The sequence below is a fragment of the Somniosus microcephalus genome, unplaced genomic scaffold (assembly GCF_052327205.1).
Source record: "Somniosus microcephalus isolate GS21.2 unplaced genomic scaffold, FLI_Smic_1.0 unresolved_chr7, whole genome shotgun sequence".
Lineage (NCBI taxonomy): Eukaryota > Metazoa > Chordata > Chondrichthyes > Squaliformes > Somniosidae > Somniosus > Somniosus microcephalus.
In genome coordinates this window covers 18,234,900-18,258,044 of record NW_028225185.1, presented here as the reverse complement: position 1 = coordinate 18,258,044, position 23,145 = coordinate 18,234,900, and the positions used below count along the sequence as shown (strand labels likewise).

Below are 23,145 nucleotides of genomic sequence, written 5' to 3'. Positions count from 1 at the left end.
CTCAGTACTGCCCCTCTGACAGTGCAGCACTCCCTCAGTTCTGCCCCTCCGACAGTGCGGTGCTCCCTCAGTACTGCCCCTCCGACAGTGCGGCACACCCTCCGTACTGCCCCTACTACAGTGCGGCGCTCGCTCAGTACTGCCTCTCCGACAGTGCGGCGCTCCCTCAGTACTGCCCCTCCGACAGTGCGGCTCTCCCTCAGTACTGCCCCTCCAACAGTGCGGCGCTCCCTCAGTACTGCCCCTCCGACAGTGCGGCGCTCCCTCAGTACTGCCCCTCCGACAGTGCGGCTCTCCCTCAGTACTGCCCCTCCAACAGTGCGGCGCTCCCTCAGTACTGCCCCTCCAACAGTGCGGCGCTCCCTCAGTACCGCCCCTCCGAGAGTGCGGCGCTCCCTCAGTACCGCCCCTCCGAGAGTGCGGCGCTCCCTCAGTACCGCCCCTCCGACAGTGCGGCGCTCCCTCAGTACCGCCCCTCCGAGAGTGCGGCGCTCCCTCAGTACCGCCCCTCCGACAGTGCGGCGCTCCCTCAGTACTGCCCCTCCGACAGTGCGGCTCTCCCTCAGTACTGCCCCTCCAACAGTGCGGCGCTCCCTCAGTACTGCCCCTCCAACAGTGCGGCGCTCCCTCAGTACTGCCCCTCCGAAAGTGCGGCGCTCCCTCAGTACTGCACTGGGAGTGTCGGCCTGGATTTTGTGCTCAAATCTCTGGAGTGGGGACTCGAACCCACGACCCTTCTGACTCCGAGGCGCGAGTGCTGCCCGAACCGAGCCACGGCTTCCCTCCCCCATAGCCCCCTTGCGTCTCTCGTCTACCAGCTGCCTGAGCCTCCACCTGATATCCTACGTCCTATCCGACAGGGTGCGTCAGTTCTCCGAATGGTCTCCAACTTTCTGTCCGAGAAGGTGTTGCTGCAAGGACTCTTGGTAAGAGGAAAAGTGCCGATTTGATTGTGTCTGTTTCTCCCGAGCCTCGCTGCCGCTGACTTAACCCGTCACACTCTTACAGAGCTACCTGAAGGCATTCAGCTACAAGACAGTCACCTACGCTGACCTTCGCGCACATCTACAAAAGGTAAGCACAACCTTGCGTGAGCTTGGAGTTATAGGGCTCGATTTTGTCAATGGGGAGCTTGTGGAGGCGGGACTCTCACTTGTCGGGTTGTAAACATAGAAACATAGAAGATAGGATCAGGAGTAGGCCATTCGGCCCCTCGAGCCTGCTCCACCATTCAATGAGATCATGGCTGATCATCCAAATTCAGTACCCTGGCCCTGCCTTCTCCCCATATCCCTTGATCCCTTTAGCCTTAAGAAATATATCTAACTCCTTCTTGAATATATTTAATGAATTGGCCTCAACTGCCTTCTGTGGTAGAGAATTCCACAGGTTCACCACTCTCTGGGTGAAGAAATTCCTCCTCATCTCTGTCCTAAATGGCTTACCCCTTATCCTTAGACTGTGACCCCTGGTTCTGGACTCCCCCGCCATCGGGAACATCCTTCCTGCATTTAGTCTGTCCAGTCCTGTTAGAATTTTATAAGTTTCAATGAGATCCCCTCTTATTCTTCTAAATTCCAGCGAGTATAAGCCCAATCGACCCAATCTCTCCTCATACGTCATTCCTGCCAGCCCAGGTATCAGTCTGGTGAATCTTCGCTGCACTCCCTCCATGGCAAGAACATCCTTCCTCAGATAAGGCGACCAAAACTGCACACAATACTCAAGGTGTGGTCTCACCAAGGCCCTGTACAACTGCAGCAAGACATCCTTGTTCCTGTACTCAAACCCTCTCGCTACGAAGGCCAATATACCATTTGCCTTCTTAACTGCCTGCTGCACCTGCATGCTTACCTTCAGCGACTGGTGCACAAGGACACCCAGGTCTCGTTGCACTTCCCCTGCTCCCAATCTATTGCCATTCAGATAATAATCTGCCTTCCTGTTTTTGCCACCAAAGTGGATAACCTCACATTTATCCACATTATACTGCATCTGCCATGCATCTGCCCAATCACCCAACCTGTCCAAATCATATTGGAGTTTCTTGGCATCCTCCTCACAGCACACACGCCCACCCAGCTTTGTGTAGTCCCACCTCCATTGACTTGTGGCCAACCCACGCTACTTTCCCTTGATTGACCTTGTTAAGCCCGCCCAGCGGGCTCAGTTGGCCAATTAAGGGACACCTGGTTACTGGTGACGTCAGCGATTGACGGTTCATCTGTCAAGAGCTTTTGACAGATGAAAAATCAGCGTTGGACAGCTCTGTGAAGCTGTCAAACACTGACAATCTGACTTCTAACTTGAGTCCTTCTACTCAGACTCAGTTAGAGATCTCTCCAGACCAGAAAGCAGAGGCTGCAGCTTTTGACAGTTCAGCGGCCATTCTGCTTTCTGTGCCAGTGAACTGAGGGACTCCCGAGAACTGAAGGAGGGAAGCCTGCAGGAGAAAGTAACGGTAAGTAAAACTTATTAAAACACTTTACACTTACCTCACACACTTACCTCTGCACACATGCACCCATCACTCACCTGAACAACGGACATCTCGACCCCTCCAACCCCTGCAGACCGACGGTCCGCCTCGCTAACTTGGCGTGGTTCGGAGCCGTCGGACAGCCCACACTTCAGGAATAAAAATAGGGATTAGGTAAAAAACTGCCTGTTAAGTACCTGTTAACAGGCAGTTAATTGGCACTAATCCCCTTCCCGCCTCAGGGAGGCGGCTCCCAGCACAGGTCGGGTATCCTCCTCCTGGGACATTGGCACGGAGGCGGGTTGGGGGCGGGAAGGGTTCCTGCCCCCCGATTCTGCAATTTTCCCACCACTCCCGCCTCCAAACCCGCCTCCTTAGGGCTTGGAAAATCGAGCCCATCGAATTATACAGCACAGAAAGAGGCCCTTCGGCCCGTCGTGTCCGCGCCGGCCATCAAGCCCTGTCTATTCTAATCCCATTTTCCAGCACTTGGTCCGTAGCCTTGTATGCTATGGTGTTTCAAGTGCTCATCTAAATGCTTCTTGAATGTTGAGGGTTCCTGCCTCTACCACCCTTTCAGGCAGTGAGTTCCAGATTCCAACCACCCTCTGGGTGAAAAAGTTTTTCCTCAAATCCCCTCGAAACCTCCTGCCCCCTTACCGTGAAACTATGCCCCCTGGTTATTGACCCCTGTACTAAGGGGAAAAGTTCCTTTCTATCTACCCTATCTATGCCCCTCATAATTTTGTACACCTCAATCAGGTCCCCCCTCAGCCTTCTCTGCTCTAAGGAAAACAACCCCAGCCTGTCCAGTCTCTCTTCATAACTGAAGCGCTCCAGCCCAGGTAACATCCTGGTGAATCTCCTCTGCACCCTCTCCAATGCAATCACATCCTTCCTATAGTGTGGCGACCAGAACTGCACACAGTACGCCAGCTGTGGCCTAACTAGCGTTTTGTACAGCTCCATCATAACCTCCCTGCTCTTATATTCTATGCCTCGGCTAATGAAGGCAAGTATCCCATATGCCTTTTTAACCACCTTATCTACCTGTCCTGCTGCCTTCAGGGATCTATGTACAGGCACACCAAGGTCCATCTGATCCTCTGTCCTTCCTAGGATCCTACCATTCATTGTGTATTCCCTTGCCTTGTTAGTCCTCCCAAAATGCATCACCTCACACTTTTCAGGGTTAAATTCCATTTGCCACTGTTCTGCCCATCTAACCATCCCGTCTACAGGAAACTTTCTGGTATCCAGCACGGGCGGGACCGACGTGGTGCCGGTTCAGCAACAATTCCGGATAACCGAACGCTATAGTGAAAGATACGGACCTTAGAGCTCCGTATGAAGCAACAAACCCTGTTGCTTAGTAACAGCTTCAGAACAACATCCAGAAGTTGCAAGCGTCTCTGTAGCTTAGCAACAGCTGCAGCCAAACCCTTGCCTTCCTCAATTTGTTGCTGTGCAAGTAATAAAAGTTATAAAAGTTAGCTGAAACCGACTCCTGAATTTTGTCGGTTAACCGACATTTCCGGTTATTTAGGGGCCGATTAATCGAAAGTTTCCTGTATATCGTCCTGTAGCCTGAGGCTTCCCTCCTCGCTATTTACCACCCCACCAATTTTCGTGTCATCTGCGAACTTACTGATCATACCTCCTACATTCATATCTAAATCATTAATGTACACTACAAACAGCACAGGACCCAGCTCTGAGCTTCTCGAGCACAGAGGGTAGGTTCTAAGTGAGCGAGAGGCCCAAAGCTGGGCCTTGGACAGCCTTGTACCCGGAGGCTCCCAATCTAGTTGGGCGTCCAGTATTGGGGGCACCAGACTCTCGGGATGCCAGAGAGTCCACAGTGAGAATATCTGGTTCAATTCTGGGGCTCCGCGCTTTGGGAAGGGCGCCCAGGCCTTGGAGAGCAGTGCGGAGGAGATTGATCGGAATGGTACCAGGGATGAGGGACTTCAGTTATTGTGGAGAGTCTGGAGAAGCTGGGATTGTTCTCCTTAGAGCAGAGAAGGTTAAGGGGAGATTTAATCGAGGCGTTCAAAATCATGAGGGGTTTTGATCGAGTAGATCGGGAGAAACTGTTTCCAGTGGCAGGAGGGTCGGTAATCAGAGGACACAGATTTAAGATAATTTGCAAAAGAACCAGAGGGGGAGATGAGGAGAATGTTTTTTACGCAGCGAGTTGTTGTGATCTGGAACGCGCTGCCTGAAAGGGCGGTGGAAGCAGATTCAATAGTGACTTTCAAAAGGGGAATTGGAGAAATACTGGAAGGGGAAATATATGAAGGGCTGTGGGGAAAGAGCAGGCGGGAGTGGGACTAGTTGGAGAGCTCTTTCAAAGAGCCGGCACAGGCACGATGGGCCGAATGGCCTCCTTCTGTGGCATGTCATTCTGTGATTTGAAGTACTTTCAACATTTGGTGCGATAATTAGATTCAGGTAGGCCTTCTTTGTTTAAAAGTGGAGGCGCAGAGACACCAAGGCACAGAAATTTGATGGCGCTCTGTTCCTTTTACTGCATGAAATGGGCACCTAAGCCTCCAAGATGGCAGGCAGGGGGCGCACGCTCATTACGAGCTGGAAGTGTATCCAATCACTGGTGGGCTGGCTGAGCATCTGTCCAATCACTGGTGGGCTAGCTGAGCATCTGTCCAATCACTGGTGGGCTAGCTGAGCATCTGTCCAATCGTTGGTGGGCTAGCTAGGGAATCTGTCCAATCAATGGTGGGCTGTCTGGGGAATCTGTCCAATCACTGGTGGGCTGGCTGGGGAATCTGTCCAATCACTGGTGGGCTGGCTTTGGCTCTGTCCAATCACTGGTGGGCTAGCTGAGCATCTGTCCAATCACTGGTGGGCTAGCTGGGCATCTGTCCAATCAATGGTGGGCTGTCTGGGGAATCTGTCCAATCGCTGGTGTGCAGGCTGGAAATCTGTCCAATCACTGGTGGGCTAGCTGGTGGTCTGTCCAATCGCTGGTGGGCTAGCTGGGGATCTGTCCAATCACTGGTGGGCTAGCTGGGGATCTGTCCAATCACTGGTGGGCTGGCTGGGGAATCTGTCCAATCACTGGTGGGCTGGCTTTGGATCTGTCCAATCACTGGTGGGCTAGCTGAACATCTGTCCAATCACTGGTGGGCTAGCTGGGCATCTGTCCAATCAATGGTGGGCTGTCTTACCAAAAGAGGATCAATGGTGGGCTGTCTGGGGAATCTGTCCAATCGCTGGTGTGCAGGCTGGGAATCTGTCCAATTACTGGTGGGCTAGCTGGGGAGCTGTCCAATCAATGGTGGGCTAGCTGGGCATCTGTCCAATCGCTGGTGGGCAGGCTGGGAATCTGTCCAATCACTTGTGAGCTGGCTGGGCATCTGTCCAATCGCTGGTGGGCTAGCTGGGCATCTGTCCAATCACTGGTGGGCTAGCTGGGCATCTGTCCAATCGCTGGTGGGCTAGCTGGGCTAGCTGGGCATCTGTCCAATCACTGGTGGGCTAGCTGGGGGTCTGTCCAATCACTGGTGGGCTAACATTGGATCTGTACAATCACTGGTGGGCTAGCTGGGCATCTGTCCAATCACTGGTGGGCTAGCTGGGCATCTGTCCAATCACTTGTGGGCTGGCTGGGGAACTGTCCAATCACTGGTGGGCTGTCTGGGGAATCTGTCCAATCGCTGGTGTGCAGGCTGGGCATTGTCCAATCACTGGTGGGCTGGCTGGGGATCTGTCCAATCATTGGTGGGCTAGCTGGGCATCTGTCCAATCACTGGTGGGCTAGCTGAGCATCTGTCCAATCACTGGTGGGCTAGCTGGGATCTGTCCAATCACTGTTGGGCTAGCATTGGTGGGTATCTAGTTCTTGGCGATCTTATGGAAACTCTTCTCCATTTTGTACACCAGCCTCATTCAGACCCTCTTAGTGAGTGGCAATGGCCGCTCTCCTTTATACCGGGCATTGGGACTAACAGAATGTCCCTGGTGCTCGACAGTGAAAGCAGTGGTCACTGAGCTGTAGGTAAGGGAGTGACAGAGGGAAGAGGCTGAGCCAAAGGACATTAGGAACAGGAGGAGGCCATTTGGCCCCTCGGGCCTGTTCCACCGTTCAATTAGATCATGGCTGATCAACTCCAGTTACTTGCCTTGGCTCCATATCCCTTGAAAAGAGGGCTTTGGGACTGAGGAGGGAGGTACAGGTCAAAGAGGAGAATGTGGAGATGGCGGTGTGGGTGGATTGGAGATAGTCAGGAGTGGAAGGCACGCTTTGGGGACGTGTAACTGGAGAAGGTCGCCGAGAGAGGGTGAAGGGAGATGATGGAGGGATTTGAGGACAAGGGGTTTGAAGTCGAGCTGTATCTTCACCTCGTCTAAGTTGTCTCCCTCCTTTTCCCGTGTGCAGGCTGTGAACAACCAATCAACGGTGAAGCTGCCCAGCAACCTGAAGTCCATCCTGGACACCTGGACCTTGCAGATGGGCTACCCTGTGGTCACCATCAACACCACCTCTGGCCTCGTCACGCAGAAGCACTTCCTTCTGGACAGCACCGCCAAAGTGACCAGAACCTCAAGATTTGGGTGAGCAGAAGTGGCAACCAGGGACAGGAGCATTGACAGGGAAGCCCACTGATCTAAGGTTCTCCTTGGAGCAGAGAAGGTTGCAGAGGAGATTTACCAGAATGGTACCAGGGATGAGGGACTTCAGAAACGTGGAGAGACTGGAGAAGCTGGGGTTGTTCTCCTCGGAGCAGAGAAGGTTGCAGAGGAGATTTACCAGAATGGTACCGGGGATGAGGGACTTCAGTGATGTGGAGAGACTGGAGAAGCTGGGGTTGTTCTCCTTGGAGCAGAGAAGGTTAAGGGGAGATTTACGAGAATGGTACCAGGGATGAGGGACTTCAGTGATGTGGAGAGACTGGAGAAGCTGGGGTTGTTCTCCTCGGAGCAGAGAAGGTTAAGGGGAGATTTACGAGAATGGTACCAGGGATGAGGGACTTCAGAAACGTGGAGAGACTGGAGAAGCTGGGGTTGTTCTCCTTGGAGCAGAGAAGGTTAAGGGGAGATTTACCAGAATGGTACCAGGGATGAGGGACTTCAGTGATGTGGAGAGACTGGAGAAGCTGAGGTTGTTCTCCTTGGAGCAGAGAAGGTTATGGGGAGATTTACGAGAATGGTACCAGGGATGAGGGACTTCAGAAACGTGGAGAGACTGGAGAAGCTGGGGTTTGTGTTCCTTGGAGCAGAGAAGATTGCAGAGGAGATTTACCAGATGGTATTGGGGATGAGGGACTTCAGAAATGTGGAGAGACTGGAGAAGCTGGGGTTGTTCTCCTTGGAGTAGAGAAGGTTAAGCGGAGATTTACTAGAATGGTACCGGGGATGAGGGACCGCAGAAACGTGGAGACTGGAGAAGTTGGGGTTGTTCTCCTTGGAGTAGAGAAGGTTAAGGGGAGATTTACCAGAACGGTACCAGGAATGAGGGACTTCAGTTACATGGAGAGACTGGAGAAGCTGGGATTGTTCTCCTTGGAGCAGAGAAGGTTACAGAGGAGATTGACCAGAACGGTATTGGGGATGAGGGACTTCAGTGATGTGGAGAGACTGGAGAAGCTGGGATTGTTCTCCTTGGAGCAGAGAAGGTTGCAGAGGAGATTTACCAGAACGATACGGGGGATGAGAGACTTCAGTTACGAGGAGAGACTGGAGAAGCTGGGATTGTTCTCCTTGGAGCAGAGAAGGTTAAGGGGAGATTTACTAGAATGGTTCCAGGGATGAGGGACTTCAGTTACGTGGAGAGACTGGAGAAGCTGGGATTTGTGTTCCTTAGAGCAGAGAAGGTTAAGGGGAGATTTATTAGAATGGTTCCAGGGATGAGGGACTTCAGTTACGTGGAGAGTCTGGAGAAGCTGGGGTTCTTCTCCTTGGAGCAGAGAAGGTTAAGGGGAGATTTAATAGATGCGTTCAAAATGATTACATGGCATATACAGCACAGGAACAGGCCATTCGGCCCAATGAGTCGGTGCTGGTGTTTAAACACCATACGAGTCTCCTGCCATTCCATCTACCTCAGCTCAGACTTTCAGCCAATCTTTCTGTTCCCTTTTCTCTCATGCCCCCGTCTAGTATTGGGAATCGATCGAGTAAATACGGAGAAACTGCTTCCAGTGGCAGGAGGGTCGGTAACCAGAGGGCACAGATTGAAGATTTAAACAGAGGCCAATTCATTAAATATATTCAAGAAGGAGTTGGATATATTTCTTGAGGCTAAAGGGATCAAGGGATATGGGGAGAAGGCAGGGACAGGGTACTGAATTTGGATGATCAGCCATGATCGCATTGAATGGCGGAGCAGGCTCGAGGGGCCGAATGCCCTCCTCCTGCTCCTATCTTCTGTGTTTCTATGTTTCTATGGTAAATGAACCAGAGGGGGAGATGAGGAGAATGTTTTTTACGCAGCGAGTTGTTGTGATCTGGAACGCGCTGCCTGAAAGGGCGGTGGAAGCAGATTCAATAGTGACTTTCAAAAGGGAATTGGAGAAATACTTGAAGGGGAAAATTTTCAGGGTTGTGGGGAAAGAGCAGGGGGGGGAGTGGGACTAATTGGAGAGCTCTTTCAAAGAGCCGGCACAGGCACGATGGGCCCAATGGCCTCCTTCTGTGCTGTGAGAGTCTATGGGTAGATAAATGAGAGATCGTTTAGTATAAAAAGCACTGAGTGTTTTCTTTAGAAATGATTCAGACCACCAAACTCACTCACTGAGAGAGATTGGGGAATCTGTCTCACGAACTCCCCCTATTGGCCTAGTTGGTAAAGACATCATCCCATCGACAGCCGAACTGACCCACCAGACCAGAAGGTCCTAGCTTTGACGACAGGCCTGTGGTAACAACAAAGGAAAAGAGAACTTGTACTTTGAACTTGTCTCCAGTGGCTGACTGGGCAGCACTCTCTGCTCTGAGTCAGATGGTCGTGGGTTTGAGTCCCACTCCAGAGACTTGAGCCTTTAATCCAGGCCGACACTCCCAGTGCCTGTACTGAGGGAGCAGCGCACTGTCGGAGGGGCAGTACTGAGGGAGCGCCGCACTGTCGGAGGGGCGGGACTGAGGGAGCACCGCACTGTCGGAGGGGCAGTACTGAGGGAGGGCCGCACTGTCGGAGGGGCAGTACTGAGGGAGGGCCGCACTGTCGGAGGGGCGGGACTGAGGGAGCACCGCACTGTCGGAGGGGCGGGACTGAGGGAGCGCTGCACTGTCGGAGGGGCAGTACTGAGGGAGCACCGCACTGTCGGAGGGGCGGGACTGAGGGAGCACCGCACTGTCGGAGGGGCGGGACTGAGGGAGCACCGCACTGTCGGAGGGGTGGTACTGAGGGAGCGCCGCACTGTCGGAGGGGCGGTACTGAGGGAGCACCGCACTGTCGGAGGGGTGGTACTGAGGGAGCACCGCACTGTCGGAGGGGCGGGACTGAGGGAGCACCGCACTGTCGGAGGGGTGGTACTGAGGGAGCGCCGCACTGTCGGAGGGGCGGTACTGAGGGAGCACCGCACTGTCGGAGGGGTGGTACTGAGGGAGCACCGCACTGTCGGAGGGGCAGTACTGAGGGAGCGCCGCACTGTCGGAGGGGTGGTACTGAGGGAGCACCGCACTGTCGGAGGGGCGGGACTGAGGGAGCGCCGCACTGTCGGAGGGGCAGTACTGAGGGAGCGCTGCACTGTCGGAGGGGCAATGCTGAGGGATCGCCGCACTGTCGGAAGGGCAGTACTGAGGGAGCGTCGCACTGTCGGAGGGGCAATGCTGAGGGATCGCCGCACTGTCGGAAGGGCAGTACTGAGGGAACGTCGCACTGTCGGAGGGGCCATACTGAGGGAGCGCCGCACTGTAGCAGGGGCGGTACTGAGGGAGCGCTGCACTGTCGGAGGGGCCATACTGAGGGAGCGTCGCACTGTAGGACGGGCAGTACTGAGGGAGCGCCACACTGTCGGAGGGGCGGGACTGAGGGAGCGCCGCACTGTCGGAGGGGCAGTACTGAGGGAGCGCCGCACTGTCGGCGGGGCAGTACTGAGGGAGCGCCGCACTGTCGGAGGGGCAGTACTGAGGGAGCGCCGCACTGTCGGAGGGGCAGTACTGAGGGAGCGCCGCACTGTCGGAGGGGCAGTACTGAGGGAGCGCTGCACTGTCGGAGGGGCAGTACTGAGGGAGCGCCGCACTGTCGGAGGGGCAGTTCTGAGGGAGCGCCGCACTGTCGTAGGGGCAGTACTGAGGGAGCGCCGCACTGTCGGAGGGGCAGTACCGAGGGAGCGCCATACTGTCGGAGGGGCAGTACTGAGGGAGCGCCGCACTGTCGGAGGGGCAGTACTGAGGGAGCGTCGCACTGTCGGAGGGGCAGTACTGAGGAAGAGCCGCACTGTCAGAGGGGCAGTACCGAGGGAGCGCCGCACTGTCAGAGAGGCAGTACTGAGGGAGCGCCGCACTGTCGGAGAGGCAGTACTGAGGGAGCACCGCACTGTTGGAGGGGCCGTACTGAGGGAGAGCTGCACTGTCAGAGTTGCCGTCTTTCGGATGAGACGTTAAACTGAGCCTCTGACAGTGCGGCACTCCCTCAGTACTGCCCCTCCGACAGTGCGACGCTCCCTCAGTACTGCCCCTCCGACAGTGCGGCGCTCTCTCAGTACTGCCCCTCTGACAGCGCGGCGCTCCCTCAGTGCTGCCCCTCTGACAGTGCGGCACTCCCTCAGTGCTGTTCCTCCGACAGTGCGGCGCTCCCTCAGTACCGCCCCTCCGACAGTGCGGCGCTCCCTCAGTACTGCCCCTCCGACAGTGCGGCGCTCCCTCAGTACCGCCCCTCCGACAGTGCGGCGCTCCCTCAGTACTGCCCCTCCGACAGTGTGGCGCTCCCTCAGTACCGCCCCTCTGACAGTGCGGCGCTCCCTCAGTACCACCCCTCCGACAGTGCAGCTCTCCCTCACTACTGCCCCTCCAACAGTGCGGAGCTCCCTCAGTACCGCTGCTCTGACAGTGCGGCACTCCCTCAGTACTGCCCTTCCGACAGTGCGGCGCTCCCTCAGTACTGCCCCTCCGACAGTGCAGCTCGCCCTCAGTACTGCCCCTCCGACAGTGCGGCGCTCCCGCAGTACTGCCCCTCCGACAGTGAGGCGCTCCATCAGTACTGCCCTTCCGACAGTGCGGCACTCCCTCGGTACTGCCACTCCGACAATGCGGCGATCCCTCAGTACTGCCCCTGCAACAGTGCAGGTTTCCCTCAGTACTGCCCCTCTGACAGTGCGACGCTCCCTCAGTACCGCCCATCCGACTGTCCGGCGCTCCCTCAGTACCGCCCCTCCGACAGTGCGGTGCTCCCTCAGTGCTTCTCCCCCGACTGTGCGGCGCTCCCTCAGAACTGCCCCATCGACAGTGTGGCCCTCCCTCTGTACTGCCCCTCAGACAGTGCAGCGCTCTCTCAGTACTGCCCCTCCGACAGTGCAGCGCTCCCTCAGTACTGCCCCTCCGACAGTGCGGCGCTCCCTCAGTACTGCCACTCCGACGGTGCGGCGCTCCCTCAGTACTGCGCCTCCAACAATGCAGCGCTCCCTCAGTACTGCCCCTCCGGCAGTGTGCGCTCCCTCAGTAATGCCCCTCCGACAGTGCGGTGCTCCCTCAGTACTGCCCCTCTGACAGTGCAGAGCTCCCTCAGTACCGCTGCTCTGACCATGCGGCACTCGCTCAGTACTGCCCCTCCGACAGTGTGGCACTCCCTCAATACCGCCACTCCGACAGTGCGGCGCTCCCTCAGTCCCGCCCCTCCGACAGTGCGGCGCTCCCTCAGTACCGCTCCTCTGACAGTGTGGCGCTCCCGCAGTACTGCCCCTCTGACAGTGCGGCGCTCCCTCAGTCCGGCCCCTCCGACAGTGCGGCGCTCCCTCAGTACCGCTCCTCTGACAGTGTGGCGCTCCCGCAGTACTGCCCCTCTGACAGTGCGGCGCTCCCTCAGTCCGGCCCCTCCGACAGTGCGGCGCTCCCTCAGTACCGCTCCTCTGACAGTGTGGCGCTCCCGCAGTACTGCCCCTCTGACAGTGCGGCGCTCCATCAGTACCACCCCTCCGACTGTCCGGCGCTCCCTCAGTACTGCCCCTCGGACAGTGCAGCATTCCCTCAGTACTGCCCTCCGACAGTGCAGCACTCCATCAGTACTGCCCCTCCGACAGTGCGGCGCTCCCTCAGTACCGCTCCTCTGACAGTGCAGCATTCCCTCAGTACTGCCCCTCCGACAGTGCAGCACTCCCTCAGTACTGCCACTCCGACAGTGCAGCGCTCCCTCAGTAACCCCCCCCCCCCGGCCGACTGTGCGGCGCTCCCACAGTACTGCCCCTCTGACAGTGCGACGCTCCCTCAGTACTGCCCCTCTGACAGTGCGGCGCTCCCTCAGTACCACCCCTCCGACAGTGCGGCGCTCCCTCAGTACCGCTCCTCTGACAGTGCGGCACTCCCTCAGTACCCCCCCTCCGACAGTGCGGCGCTCCCTCAGTACTGCCCCTCTGACAGTGCGGCGCTCCCTCAGTAACCCCCCCCCCCCACGACTGTGCGGCGCTCCCTCAGTACCGCCCCTCCGACAGTGCAGCACTCCCTCAGTACCGCCCCTCCGACAGTGCAGCACTCCCTCAGTACCGCCCCTCCGACAGTGCAGCACTCCATCAGTACTGCCCCTCCGACAGTGCGGCGCTCCCTCAGTACCGCTCCTCTGACAGTGCGGCACTCCCTCAGTACTGCCCCTCCAACAGTGCTGCGCTCCCTCAGTACCCCACCTCCGACAGTGCGGCGCTCCCTCAGTACTGCCCCTCCGACAGTGCGGCGCTCCCTCAGAACTGCCCCTCCGACAGTGCGGCGCTCCCTCAGTACTGCCCCTCGGACAGTGCGGCGCTCCCTCAGTACTGCCCCTCCGACAGTGCGGCGCTCCCTCAGTACTGCCCCTCCGACAGTGCGGCGCTCCCTCAGTACTGCCCCTCCGACAGTGCGGCGCTCCCTCAGTACTGCCCCTCCAACAGTGCGGCGCTCCCTCAGTACTGGCCCTCCGACACTGCGGCACTCCCTCAGTACTGCACCTCCGACAGTGCGGCGCTCCCTCAGTACTGCCCCTCCCACAGTGCGGCGCTCCCTCAGTACTGGCCCTCCGACACTGCGGCACTCCCTCAGTACTGCCGCTCCGACAGTGCGGCGCTCCCTCAGTACTGGCCCTCCGACACTGCGGCACTCCCTCAGTACTGCACCTCCGACAGTGCGGCGCTCCCTCAGTACTGCCCCTCCCACAGTGCGGCGCTCCCTCAGTACTGGCCCTCCGACACTGCGGCACTCCCTCAGTACTGCCGCTCCGACAGTGCGGCGCTCCCTCAGTACTGCCCCTCCGACTGTGCGGCGCTCCCTCAGTACTGCCCCTCCCACAGTGCGGCGCTCCCTCAGTACTGGCCCTCCGACACCGCGGCGCTCCCTCAGTACTGCACCTCCGACAGTGCGGCGCTCCCTCAGTACTGCCCCTCCGACTGTGCGGCGCTCCCTCAGTACTGCCCCTCCGACAGCGCGGCGCTCCCTCAGTACTGCCCCTCCGACAGTGCGGTGCTCCCTCAGTCGTGCACTGGGAGTGTCAGCCTGGATTATGGGCTCAAGTGCCTGGAGCAGGGGCTTGAACCCACAACCTTCTGACTCAGAGGCGAGAGAGATTGCGACACACTGGGTCACGGGCGACATAAAAGGGATAGAAAAGTCACAGTGTAGACGCACTGGGATTCTGTCAGGTACGAGGGGCTCACAGTGAGGCAGAGAGACTTGAGGAGTTTGGGGTTTTTGCACTGGGAAGGTTAAGGGAGGTCATCAAGAGTAAAGAAAGACTTGCATTTCTCCAGCGCCTTTCACGACCACCGGACATCTCAAAGTGCTTTACAGCCAGTGAAGTACTTTTGAAGTGGTGTCACTGTTGTAATGTGGGAAACGCGGCAGCCAATTTGCTCACAGCAAGCTCCCACAAACAGCAGTGTGATAATGTCCAGATCATCTGTTTTTTTAGTGATGTTGATTGAGGGATAAATATTGGCCCCAGGACACCGGGGAGAACTCCCCCTGCTCTTCTTCCAATAGTGGCTGACTTGAATCAGTCATTCATGAAAGAAAGTCTTATGAAATAATTCAGAGCAGCCTGCGGGTGGCGCTGTCCAGGGAGAGTATAACTACTCGGGCACGGGCCCAGCTTGCGCAGGACATTCTTAACAGGAACTAGTGAAGGACACAACTAGACCTCCATGTTGTAAAATAGTTGACTAAAGCTTTGTTTAACGCTTAGACCAATAGTTTTCTTACGTCAGTGGCCGCGGGATCTTTTACGTCCACCCGAGAGGGCAGACGGGGCCTCAGTTTAAAGTCTGATCCGAAAGACGGCACCTCCGACAGTGCAGCACTCCCTCAGCACTGCGCTGGAGTGTCAGCCTAGCTTTATGGGCCCAAGTCTCTGGAGTGGGTCGATGAACCCACATTCTTCTGACTCAGAGGCGAGTGTGCTACCCACTGAGCCACAGCTGGCACTATGATGTATGACCGTCTCCGCCCTCGCCTCAGCTCATCCACTGCTGAAACCTTCATCCATTCCTTTGTCACCTCTAGACTTGACTATTCCACCACATTCCACCCTACGTCAACTTGAAGTCATCCAAAACTCTGCTGCCCCGTGTCCTAACTCGCACCGAGTCCCGTTCACCCATCACCCCCTGTGCTCGCTGACCTACATTGGCTTCCAGTTAAGCAACGCCTCGATTTCAAAATTCTCATCCTTGTGTTCAAATCCCCTCCATGGCCTCCTCGCTCCCTCTCCCTATCTCTGTAACCTCCTCCAGCCCCACAACCCCCCGAGATCTCTGCGCTGCTCCAATTCTGGCCTCTTGAGCATCCCCCGATTTCCATCGCTCCACCATTGGCAGCCGTGCCTTCAGCCGCCTGGGCCCCGAGCTCTGGAATTCCCTCCCGAAACCTCTCCACCTCTCTCTCCTCCTTTAAGACGCTCCTTAAAACCGACCTCTTTGACCGAAGCTTTTGGTCACCTGTCCTAATATCTCCTTATGTGGCTCGGTGTCGAATTTTGTCTGATAATCGCTCCTGTGAAGTGCCTTGGGACGTTTTACTACGTTAAAGGCGCTATATAAATGCAAGTTGTTGATGTTGTTGTGATGTCCAATGAATGCAGTGTCACCACGTCCCAAGAACAACATTTTAAAAACTAGAACGTATTGTAGGAGGGCAGGAGAACTGTTGCCCAGATGTGTGAGCAGAGTTTGGGTCTTGGATGGACCTGGGCTTTGTAGAGAGCGAGGAGCTGTTGAGAGAAAAGGATCTGTTCGGAAATATTAAACTCCTGTAATGTGGGTTGAACATTCATCACAAGAGGATTTGAGTACAGGAGTAAAGAAGTCTTACTCCAATTATATAGGGCCTTGGTGAGACCACACCTGGAGCACTGTGTACAGTTCTGGTCTCCTTACCTAAGGAAGGATATACTTGCCATAGAGGGAGTGCAGCAAAGGTTCACGAGATTGATTCCTGGGATGGCGGGACTGTCGTATGGGAAGAGATTGAGTAAACTAGGCCTGTATTCTCTTGAATTCAGAAGAATGAGAGGGGATCTCATTGAAGCATACAAAATTATTACAGGGCTTGATAGGGTGGATGCTGGGAGAATGTTTCCCTTGGCTGGGGAGTCTAGAACCAGGGGTCACAGCCTCAGGATAAAGGGTCGGCCATTCAGGACTGAGATGAGAAGAAATTTCTTCACACAGAGGGCGGTGAATCTTTGGAATTCTCTACCCCAGAGGGCTGTGGAGGCTCAGTCATTGGGTATATTCAAAACAGAAGGCGATAGATTTCTGACCAGTAAGGGCATCGAGGGATATGGCGATAGGGCCAGTGAATGGAGTTGAGGCAGAAGATCAGCCACGATCTCATTGAATGGCGGAGCAGGCTCGAGGGGCCGAATGGCCGACTCCTGCTCCTATTTCTTATGTTCGTATGAACGTGGCCTGGACACGAGGACTGACTCCGTGAATGTGTCTCTTTCCTCAGGTATAGATGGTACATTCCTGTGACCTGGCAGAAGAACAGCAGTATTCAGAACACAGTCTGGATCAATAAAACCAAGGGTACGGAAGAATTCTTATCCCCACAGTTTTCCCACTGAAAGCAAGGGCTTCTTTGCGATGGATAATTTTTCTGGCAGAACTACTTTCACCTGCCCCTGCATACAAGAAACAGAACCTCTCCCAGTATCTGCCTGGTAAATGCGCTCATGCTCTCGAAGGAAGGAGCGGAGCTTTACTCTGTATCTAACCCATGCTGTACCTGCCCTGGGAGTGTTTGATGGGACAGTGTAGAGGGAGCTTTACTCTGTATCTAACCCGTGCTGTACCTGCCCTGGGAGTGTTTGATGGGACAGTGTAGAGGGAGCTTTACTCTGTATCTAACCCATGCTGTACCTGCCCTGGGAGTGTTTGATGGGACAGTGTAGAGGGAGCTTTACTCTGTATCTAACCCGTGCTGTACCTGCCCTGGGAGTGTTTGATGGGACAGTGTAGAGGGAGCTTTACTCTGTATCTAACCCGTGCTGTACCTGCCCTGGGAGTGTTTGATGGGACAGTGTAGAGGGAGCTTTACTCTGTATCTAACCCGTGCTGTACCTGCCCTGGGAGTGTTTGATGGGACAGTGTAGAGGGAGCTTTACTCTGTATCTAACCCGTGCTGTACCTGCCCTGGGAGTGTTTGATGGGACAGTGTAGAGGGAGCTTTACTCTGTATCTAACCCGTGCTGTACCTGCCCTGGGAGTGTTTGATGGGACAGTGTAGAGGGAGCTTTACTCTGTATCTAACCCATGCTGTACCTGCCCTGGGAGTGTTTGATGGGACAGTGTAGAGGGTGCTTTACTCTGTATCTAACCCGTGCTGTACCTGCCCTGGGAGTGTTTGATGGGACAGTGTAGAGGGAGCTTTACTCTGTATCTAACCCGTGCTGTACCTGCCCTGGGAGTGTTTGATGGGACAGTGTAGAGGGAGCTTTACTCTGTATCGAACCCATGCTGTACCTGCCCTGGGAGTGTTTGATGGGACAGTGTAGAGGGAGCTTTACTCTGTATCTAACCCCGTGCTGTACCTGCCCTGGGAGTGTTTGATGGGACAGTGTAGAGGGAGCTTTACTCTGTATCTAACCCGTGCTGTACCTGCCCTGGGAGTGTTTGATGGGACAGTGTAGAGGGAGCTTTACTCTGTATCTAACCCGTGCTGTACCTGCCCTGGGAGTGTTTGATGGGACAGTGCAGAGGGAGCTTTACTCTGTATCTAACCCGTGCTGTACCTGCCCTGGGAGTGTTTGATGGGACAGTGTAGAGGAAGCTTTACTCTGTATCTAACCCCGTGCTGTACCTGCCCTGGGAATGTTTGATGGGACAGTGTAGAGGGAGCTTTACTCTGTATCTAACCCATGCTGTACCTGCCCTGGGAGTGTTTGATGGGACAGTGTAGAGGGAGCTTTACTCTGTATCTAACCCATGCTGTACCTGCCCTGGGAGTGTTTGATGGGACAGTGTAGAGGGTGCTTTACTCTGTATCTAACCCGTGCTGTACCTGCCCTGGGAGTGTTTGATGGGACAGTGTAGAGGGAGCTTTACTCTGTATCTAACCCGTGCTGTACCTGCCCTGGGAGTGTTTGATGGGACAGTGTAGAGGGAGCTTTACTCTGTATCTAACCCATGCTGTACCTGCCCTGGGAGTGTTTGATGGGACAGTGTAGAGGGTGCTTTACTCTGTATCTAACCCGTGCTGTACCTGCCCTGGGAGTGTTTGATGGGACAGTGTAGAGGGAGCTTTACTCTGTATCTAACCCGTGCTGTACCTGCCCTGGGAGTGTTTGATGGGACAGTGTAGAGGGAGCTTTACTCTGTATCTAACCCATGCTGTACCTGCCCTGGGAGTGTTTGATGGGACAGTGTAGAGGGAGCTTTACTCTGTATCTAACCCGTGCTGTACCTGCCCTGGGAGTGTTTGATGGGACAGTGTCGAGGGAGCTTTACTATGTATCTAACCCGTGCTGTACCTGCCCTGGGAGTGTTTGGTGGGACAGTGTAGAGGGAGCTTTACTCTGTATCTAACTAGTGCTGTACCTGCCCTGGGAGTGTTTGATGGGACAGTGTAGTGGGAGCTTTACTCTGTATCTAACTCGTGCTGTACCTGCCCTGGGAGTGTTTGATGGGACAGTGTAGAGGGAGCTTTACTCTGTATCTAACCTGTGCTGTACCTGCCCTGGGAGTGTTTGATGGGACAGTGTAGAGAGAGCTTTACTCTGTATCTAACCCGTGCTGTACCTGCACTGGGAGTGTTTGATGGGACAGTGTAGAGGGAGCTTTACTCTGTATCTAACCCGTGCTGTACCTGCCCTGGGAGTGTTTGATGGGGCAGTGTAGAGGGAGCTTTACTCTGTATCTAACCCGAGCTAACAAACAGACTGATCTTCTTTGCTGACTCTCTGTTTGACATTTTCCCCAGAGGTGATCGTGGGCGAGATGAAGCTGAGCGATCAGACCTGGATTTTAGCAAACATCAACGCCGTTGGCATTTTCAGGGTTAACTACGACGACGAGAACTGGGACAAACTGCTGATCCTACTGATGAGGAACCGAGATGTGAGTAGGTGATCCGACTATGGGTCAGGGGGTCGGGGGGTCGGAGCGTCAGGACCGCGCGGGGGCCGGAGTGCCGGGGTGGTCGCGAGGATCAAGGGTAGGGGGTCGGAGGTTTGGGGTGGTCAGGGGTAACATACTCGGGTATTTGATTTATTGTCTCCGCCGTCCCTCCAATCCAGGAGGTGCTGGAGTTCATTGGGGGAACGGTCCACGGGATTGGATCGTCCTCCACTACCTCGCCTTGTTGGCCATTTGTTTAATCTGTGGGCCAGTGAGTGTCAGCGCCCTCTCTGACCAGAGGAGGCAGCACCGCTGATCCCGAGACCCTCCTCACCCGATGTCCACACTCACACTCATTCACTCACTCAGTCACTCACACACTCACTCACACACACACTCACTCACACTCACTCACACTCTCACTCACACACACTCACACACACACACACTCACACACTCACTCACACTCTCACTCACTCACTCACGCTCACTCACACGCACTCACACCCTCACGCACACTCACTCACACTCACTCAAACACTCATTCACACACACTCACACTCACTCACTCTCACACACTCTCATACTCACACATTCCACACCCACACACTCACACATCCACACTCTCACACACAATCTCTCACACACACTCACAAACACTCTCTCACACACACATGCACACCCTCGCACACACACACACTCACACTCACTCACACACACACATGCACACGCACACTCTCACACACACACACAACCTCTCACACACACTCACACACACACTCACTCTCTCACACACAGACACACACACTCACACTCACACACTCTCACAATCACGCACACTCACACACGCACACTCTCACACACTCACACACGCACACTCTCACACACGCACACTCTCACATACACACACTCTCACACACACTCTCTCACACACTCACTCACACGCTCTCTCACACACACTCACACACACTCACACACATGCTCTCTCACACACACTCACACACACACTCACACACACATGCTCTCTCACACATAGACACACAATCATACTCACACTGACACACACACTCTCACACTCACACACACACTCTCACACTCACACACACACTCTCACACACACACTCTCACACTCACACACACACTCTCACACACACACGCTCTCTCACACACTCACACACACACACACGCACACACACACTCTCTCTCACACACACTCTCTCTCACACACTCACACTCTCACACACACACTCTCACACACACTCACACACACCCACACTCTCACACACACACTCACACGCTCTCTCACACACACTCACACACACTCTCTCACACTCACACACACACACACTCACACACTCACTTACACTCACACATCACACACACATTCACACACACTCACACAAAACACACTCACTGACTCACACACACATACACACTCACTGACTCTCACACTCACACACACACAGATGCACATTCTAGCAAAAGGTATTGGTTAAAAGTCAGGAGAGTCGCGCGACCCCTGACCTGATTAAGCCAGGGTACTGAGGCCAGTGCCAGTGCCCCCGGATTACCCCTGAGCTGAGAGCAGCACTGGCCAGAGATCGAAGCCCCGCTGGTCCGTCTCCCCACTGAGGCATCACTGCAGCTTCCAGGGACATGTGGGGGGAGCTGGCCCGGTCCCCCTGCTGAAGCTGCGATGCCCCCCCCCGCCTCTGCAGGAAGATTCTCTCAGCTCTGGGGGTCTCCGCCAGGTGGGCTGGGCTGAGGAGATGTCTCCGTCTGGGGCTGGGGGACTGCAGACCTTCTGCTCTGGGTCTCCACAGACAGCAGTGACCCAGGAGATCCTCTGGGGACATCCCCCCCCCAACCCCCCATCCCCCCCCCCGCCGCCCCCCATCCCCAGGACTGTCTCAGGGAGCTCCTCGTGGCTGTGTCAGGACAGTGCAGGCCGATGCTTCGGCCCTTCACACCCGAGGGCAATGAGACTAAAGAAGAAAAATGGTAAATTAATACGGAATCGTTACATCGCTGAACATAGACTCTGACCCACTCTATCGTGAGGCCTGCTCTACCGCTCTCCCCCTCTCCTTCTCTCCCTCTCTCTTCCTTTCCCTCCCTTTCCAATTTCCTCTCTCTCTCTCTCCCCCCCCCTCTCTCTCTCTCTCCCTCCCTCCATCCCTCTCTCTGGCTCCCTTTCTGCCTCTCTCCCTATCCCTCCCTCTCAGCACCAGTCTATAGTTAAGCCCACTTTCTCTCCATCTTTCTCTCCCTCCCTCTCTTTCCCTCTGTCTCCCTCTTGCTCTCTCCCTCTCACTCTATCCTCCTCTCTCCCCCTCGCCCTCTCTCCCCCCTCCCTCCCGCCCCCTCTCTCCCGCCCCCTCTCTCCCCCTCCCTCTCTCCCCCTCCCTCGCTCCCTCGGCGCCCCCTCTCCGTCCCTCTCTCCACCTTCCTCCCACCCTCTCTCTCTCTCCCTCCCTCCCTCTCCCCCTCCCTCCCCGCTCGCTCCCGCCCCCTCTCTCCCCCTCCCTCTCTCCCTGCCCCCTCACTCCCGCCCCCTCCCTCTCTCCCCCGGCACCCTCTCTCTCTCTCTCCCTAACCCCCTCCCTCCCTCCCTCCCCCTCTCTCCCTCCCCCCTCTCTCCCTCCCCCTCCCTCTCTCCCGCCCCCTCCCTCTCTCCCCCGATGCCCTCTCTCCCTCCCTCTCTCCCCCTCCCTCCCTCCCTCTCTCCCCCCCTCCCTCCCTCTCTCTCCCCCCTCCCTCCCTCTCTCTCCCCCTCCCTCTCTCTCCCCCTCCCTCTCTCTCCCCCTCCCTCCCTCCCTCTCTCCCCCTCCCTCACTCTCTCCCTCACTCCTCCCTCCCTCTCTCCCTCCCTCCCTCTCTCTCTCTCCCACCCACTCTCCCTCCCTCTCAGCACCAGTCTCTCCTCAGTGCGGCCTACTATCCAAGCCTGTCCTGTGAGGCCTACCTGTGGGATATCAGGAGTTCTCCACTAAATCTTCAGTTTGAATTCTCTTCTTCCCAACAGGCCATTCCAGTGATAAACCGGGCCCAACTCATCGACGATGCCTTCTGCCTTGCACGGTAGGAGTGATGGGAAAGGTGGGCTGGGCCTTGGCACGCGAGCAACTCCCGGGTCCGTGGGGATTTTCCACACAGCACGAACCCATACCAGCTGAGCTGGGTGGCACAGGGCCGTGGACACTGTCCTAGGGCCTGGCTTTCTATCCGTCCCGCCCGATAGGAGGAGAGTTTCCTCTCTCTGTTGGTTGTGAGGGTGCCCAGTGAATGAGGTGCGGATAATCTGAACCTTGATCCGGACACAGGTCCACCGAATAGAACCAGCCCGAAAATGGCACAAAATTGGGGACCTCGTTCAGCAAACACCACAGGGCAGCTGGGGAATGAAGCAGAAATGTCAGTGGTTTTCACTAAACATGAGGCACATTGATGGGACGGTGTAGAGGGAGCTTTACTCTGTATCTAACCCGTGCTGTACCTGCCCTGGGAGTGTTTGATGGGACAGTGTAGAGGGAGCTTTACTCTGTATCTAACCCGTGCTGTACCTGCCCTGGGAGTGTTTGATGGGACAGTGTAGAGGGAGCTTTACTCTGTATCTAACCCGTGCTGTACCTGCCCTGGGAGTGTTTGATGGGACAGTGTAGAGGGAGCTTTACTTTGTCTCTAACCCGTGCTGTACCTGCCCTGGGAGCGTTTGATGAGACAGTGCAGAGGGAGCTTTACTCTGTATCTAACCCCGTGCTGTACCTGCTCTGGGAGTGTGTGATGGGACAGTGTAGAGGGAGCTTTACTCTGTATCTAACTCGTGCTGTACCTGCCCTCGGAGCGTTTGATGAGACAGTGCAGAGGGAGCTTTACTCTGTATCTAACCCATGTTGTACCTGCGCGGGGAGTGTTTGATGGGACAGTGTAGAGGGAGCTTTACACTGTATCCAACAGTGCGGCGCTCCC

The 23,145-nt window shown here is 55.8% G+C and overlaps 2 protein-coding genes across 2 annotated transcripts in view; both read left to right on the top strand.

The window, feature by feature from the left end:
• Nucleotides 1-22,261, top strand: part of LOC147086597 (aminopeptidase Ey-like) — a 55,685-nt gene extending 33,424 nt beyond the window's left edge. Inside the window, exons 8-13 of the mRNA XM_085978280.1 lie at nucleotides 861-926; nucleotides 1,009-1,074; nucleotides 6,882-7,057; nucleotides 16,571-16,647; nucleotides 19,040-19,176; nucleotides 22,202-22,261. Coding sequence (XP_085834406.1) covers nucleotides 861-926; nucleotides 1,009-1,074; nucleotides 6,882-7,057; nucleotides 16,571-16,647; nucleotides 19,040-19,176; nucleotides 22,202-22,261 — 582 coding nt within the window. The remainder of the gene's footprint in view (nucleotides 1-860; nucleotides 927-1,008; nucleotides 1,075-6,881; nucleotides 7,058-16,570; nucleotides 16,648-19,039; nucleotides 19,177-22,201) is intronic.
• A 5-nt stretch (nucleotides 22,262-22,266) lies between these two features.
• LOC147086596 (ubiquilin-4-like) overlaps nucleotides 22,267-23,145 on the top strand; it is a 47,090-nt gene continuing 46,211 nt past the window's right edge. The window contains exon 1 of the mRNA XM_085978279.1: nucleotides 22,267-22,275. Coding sequence (XP_085834405.1) covers nucleotides 22,267-22,275 — 9 coding nt within the window. The remainder of the gene's footprint in view (nucleotides 22,276-23,145) is intronic.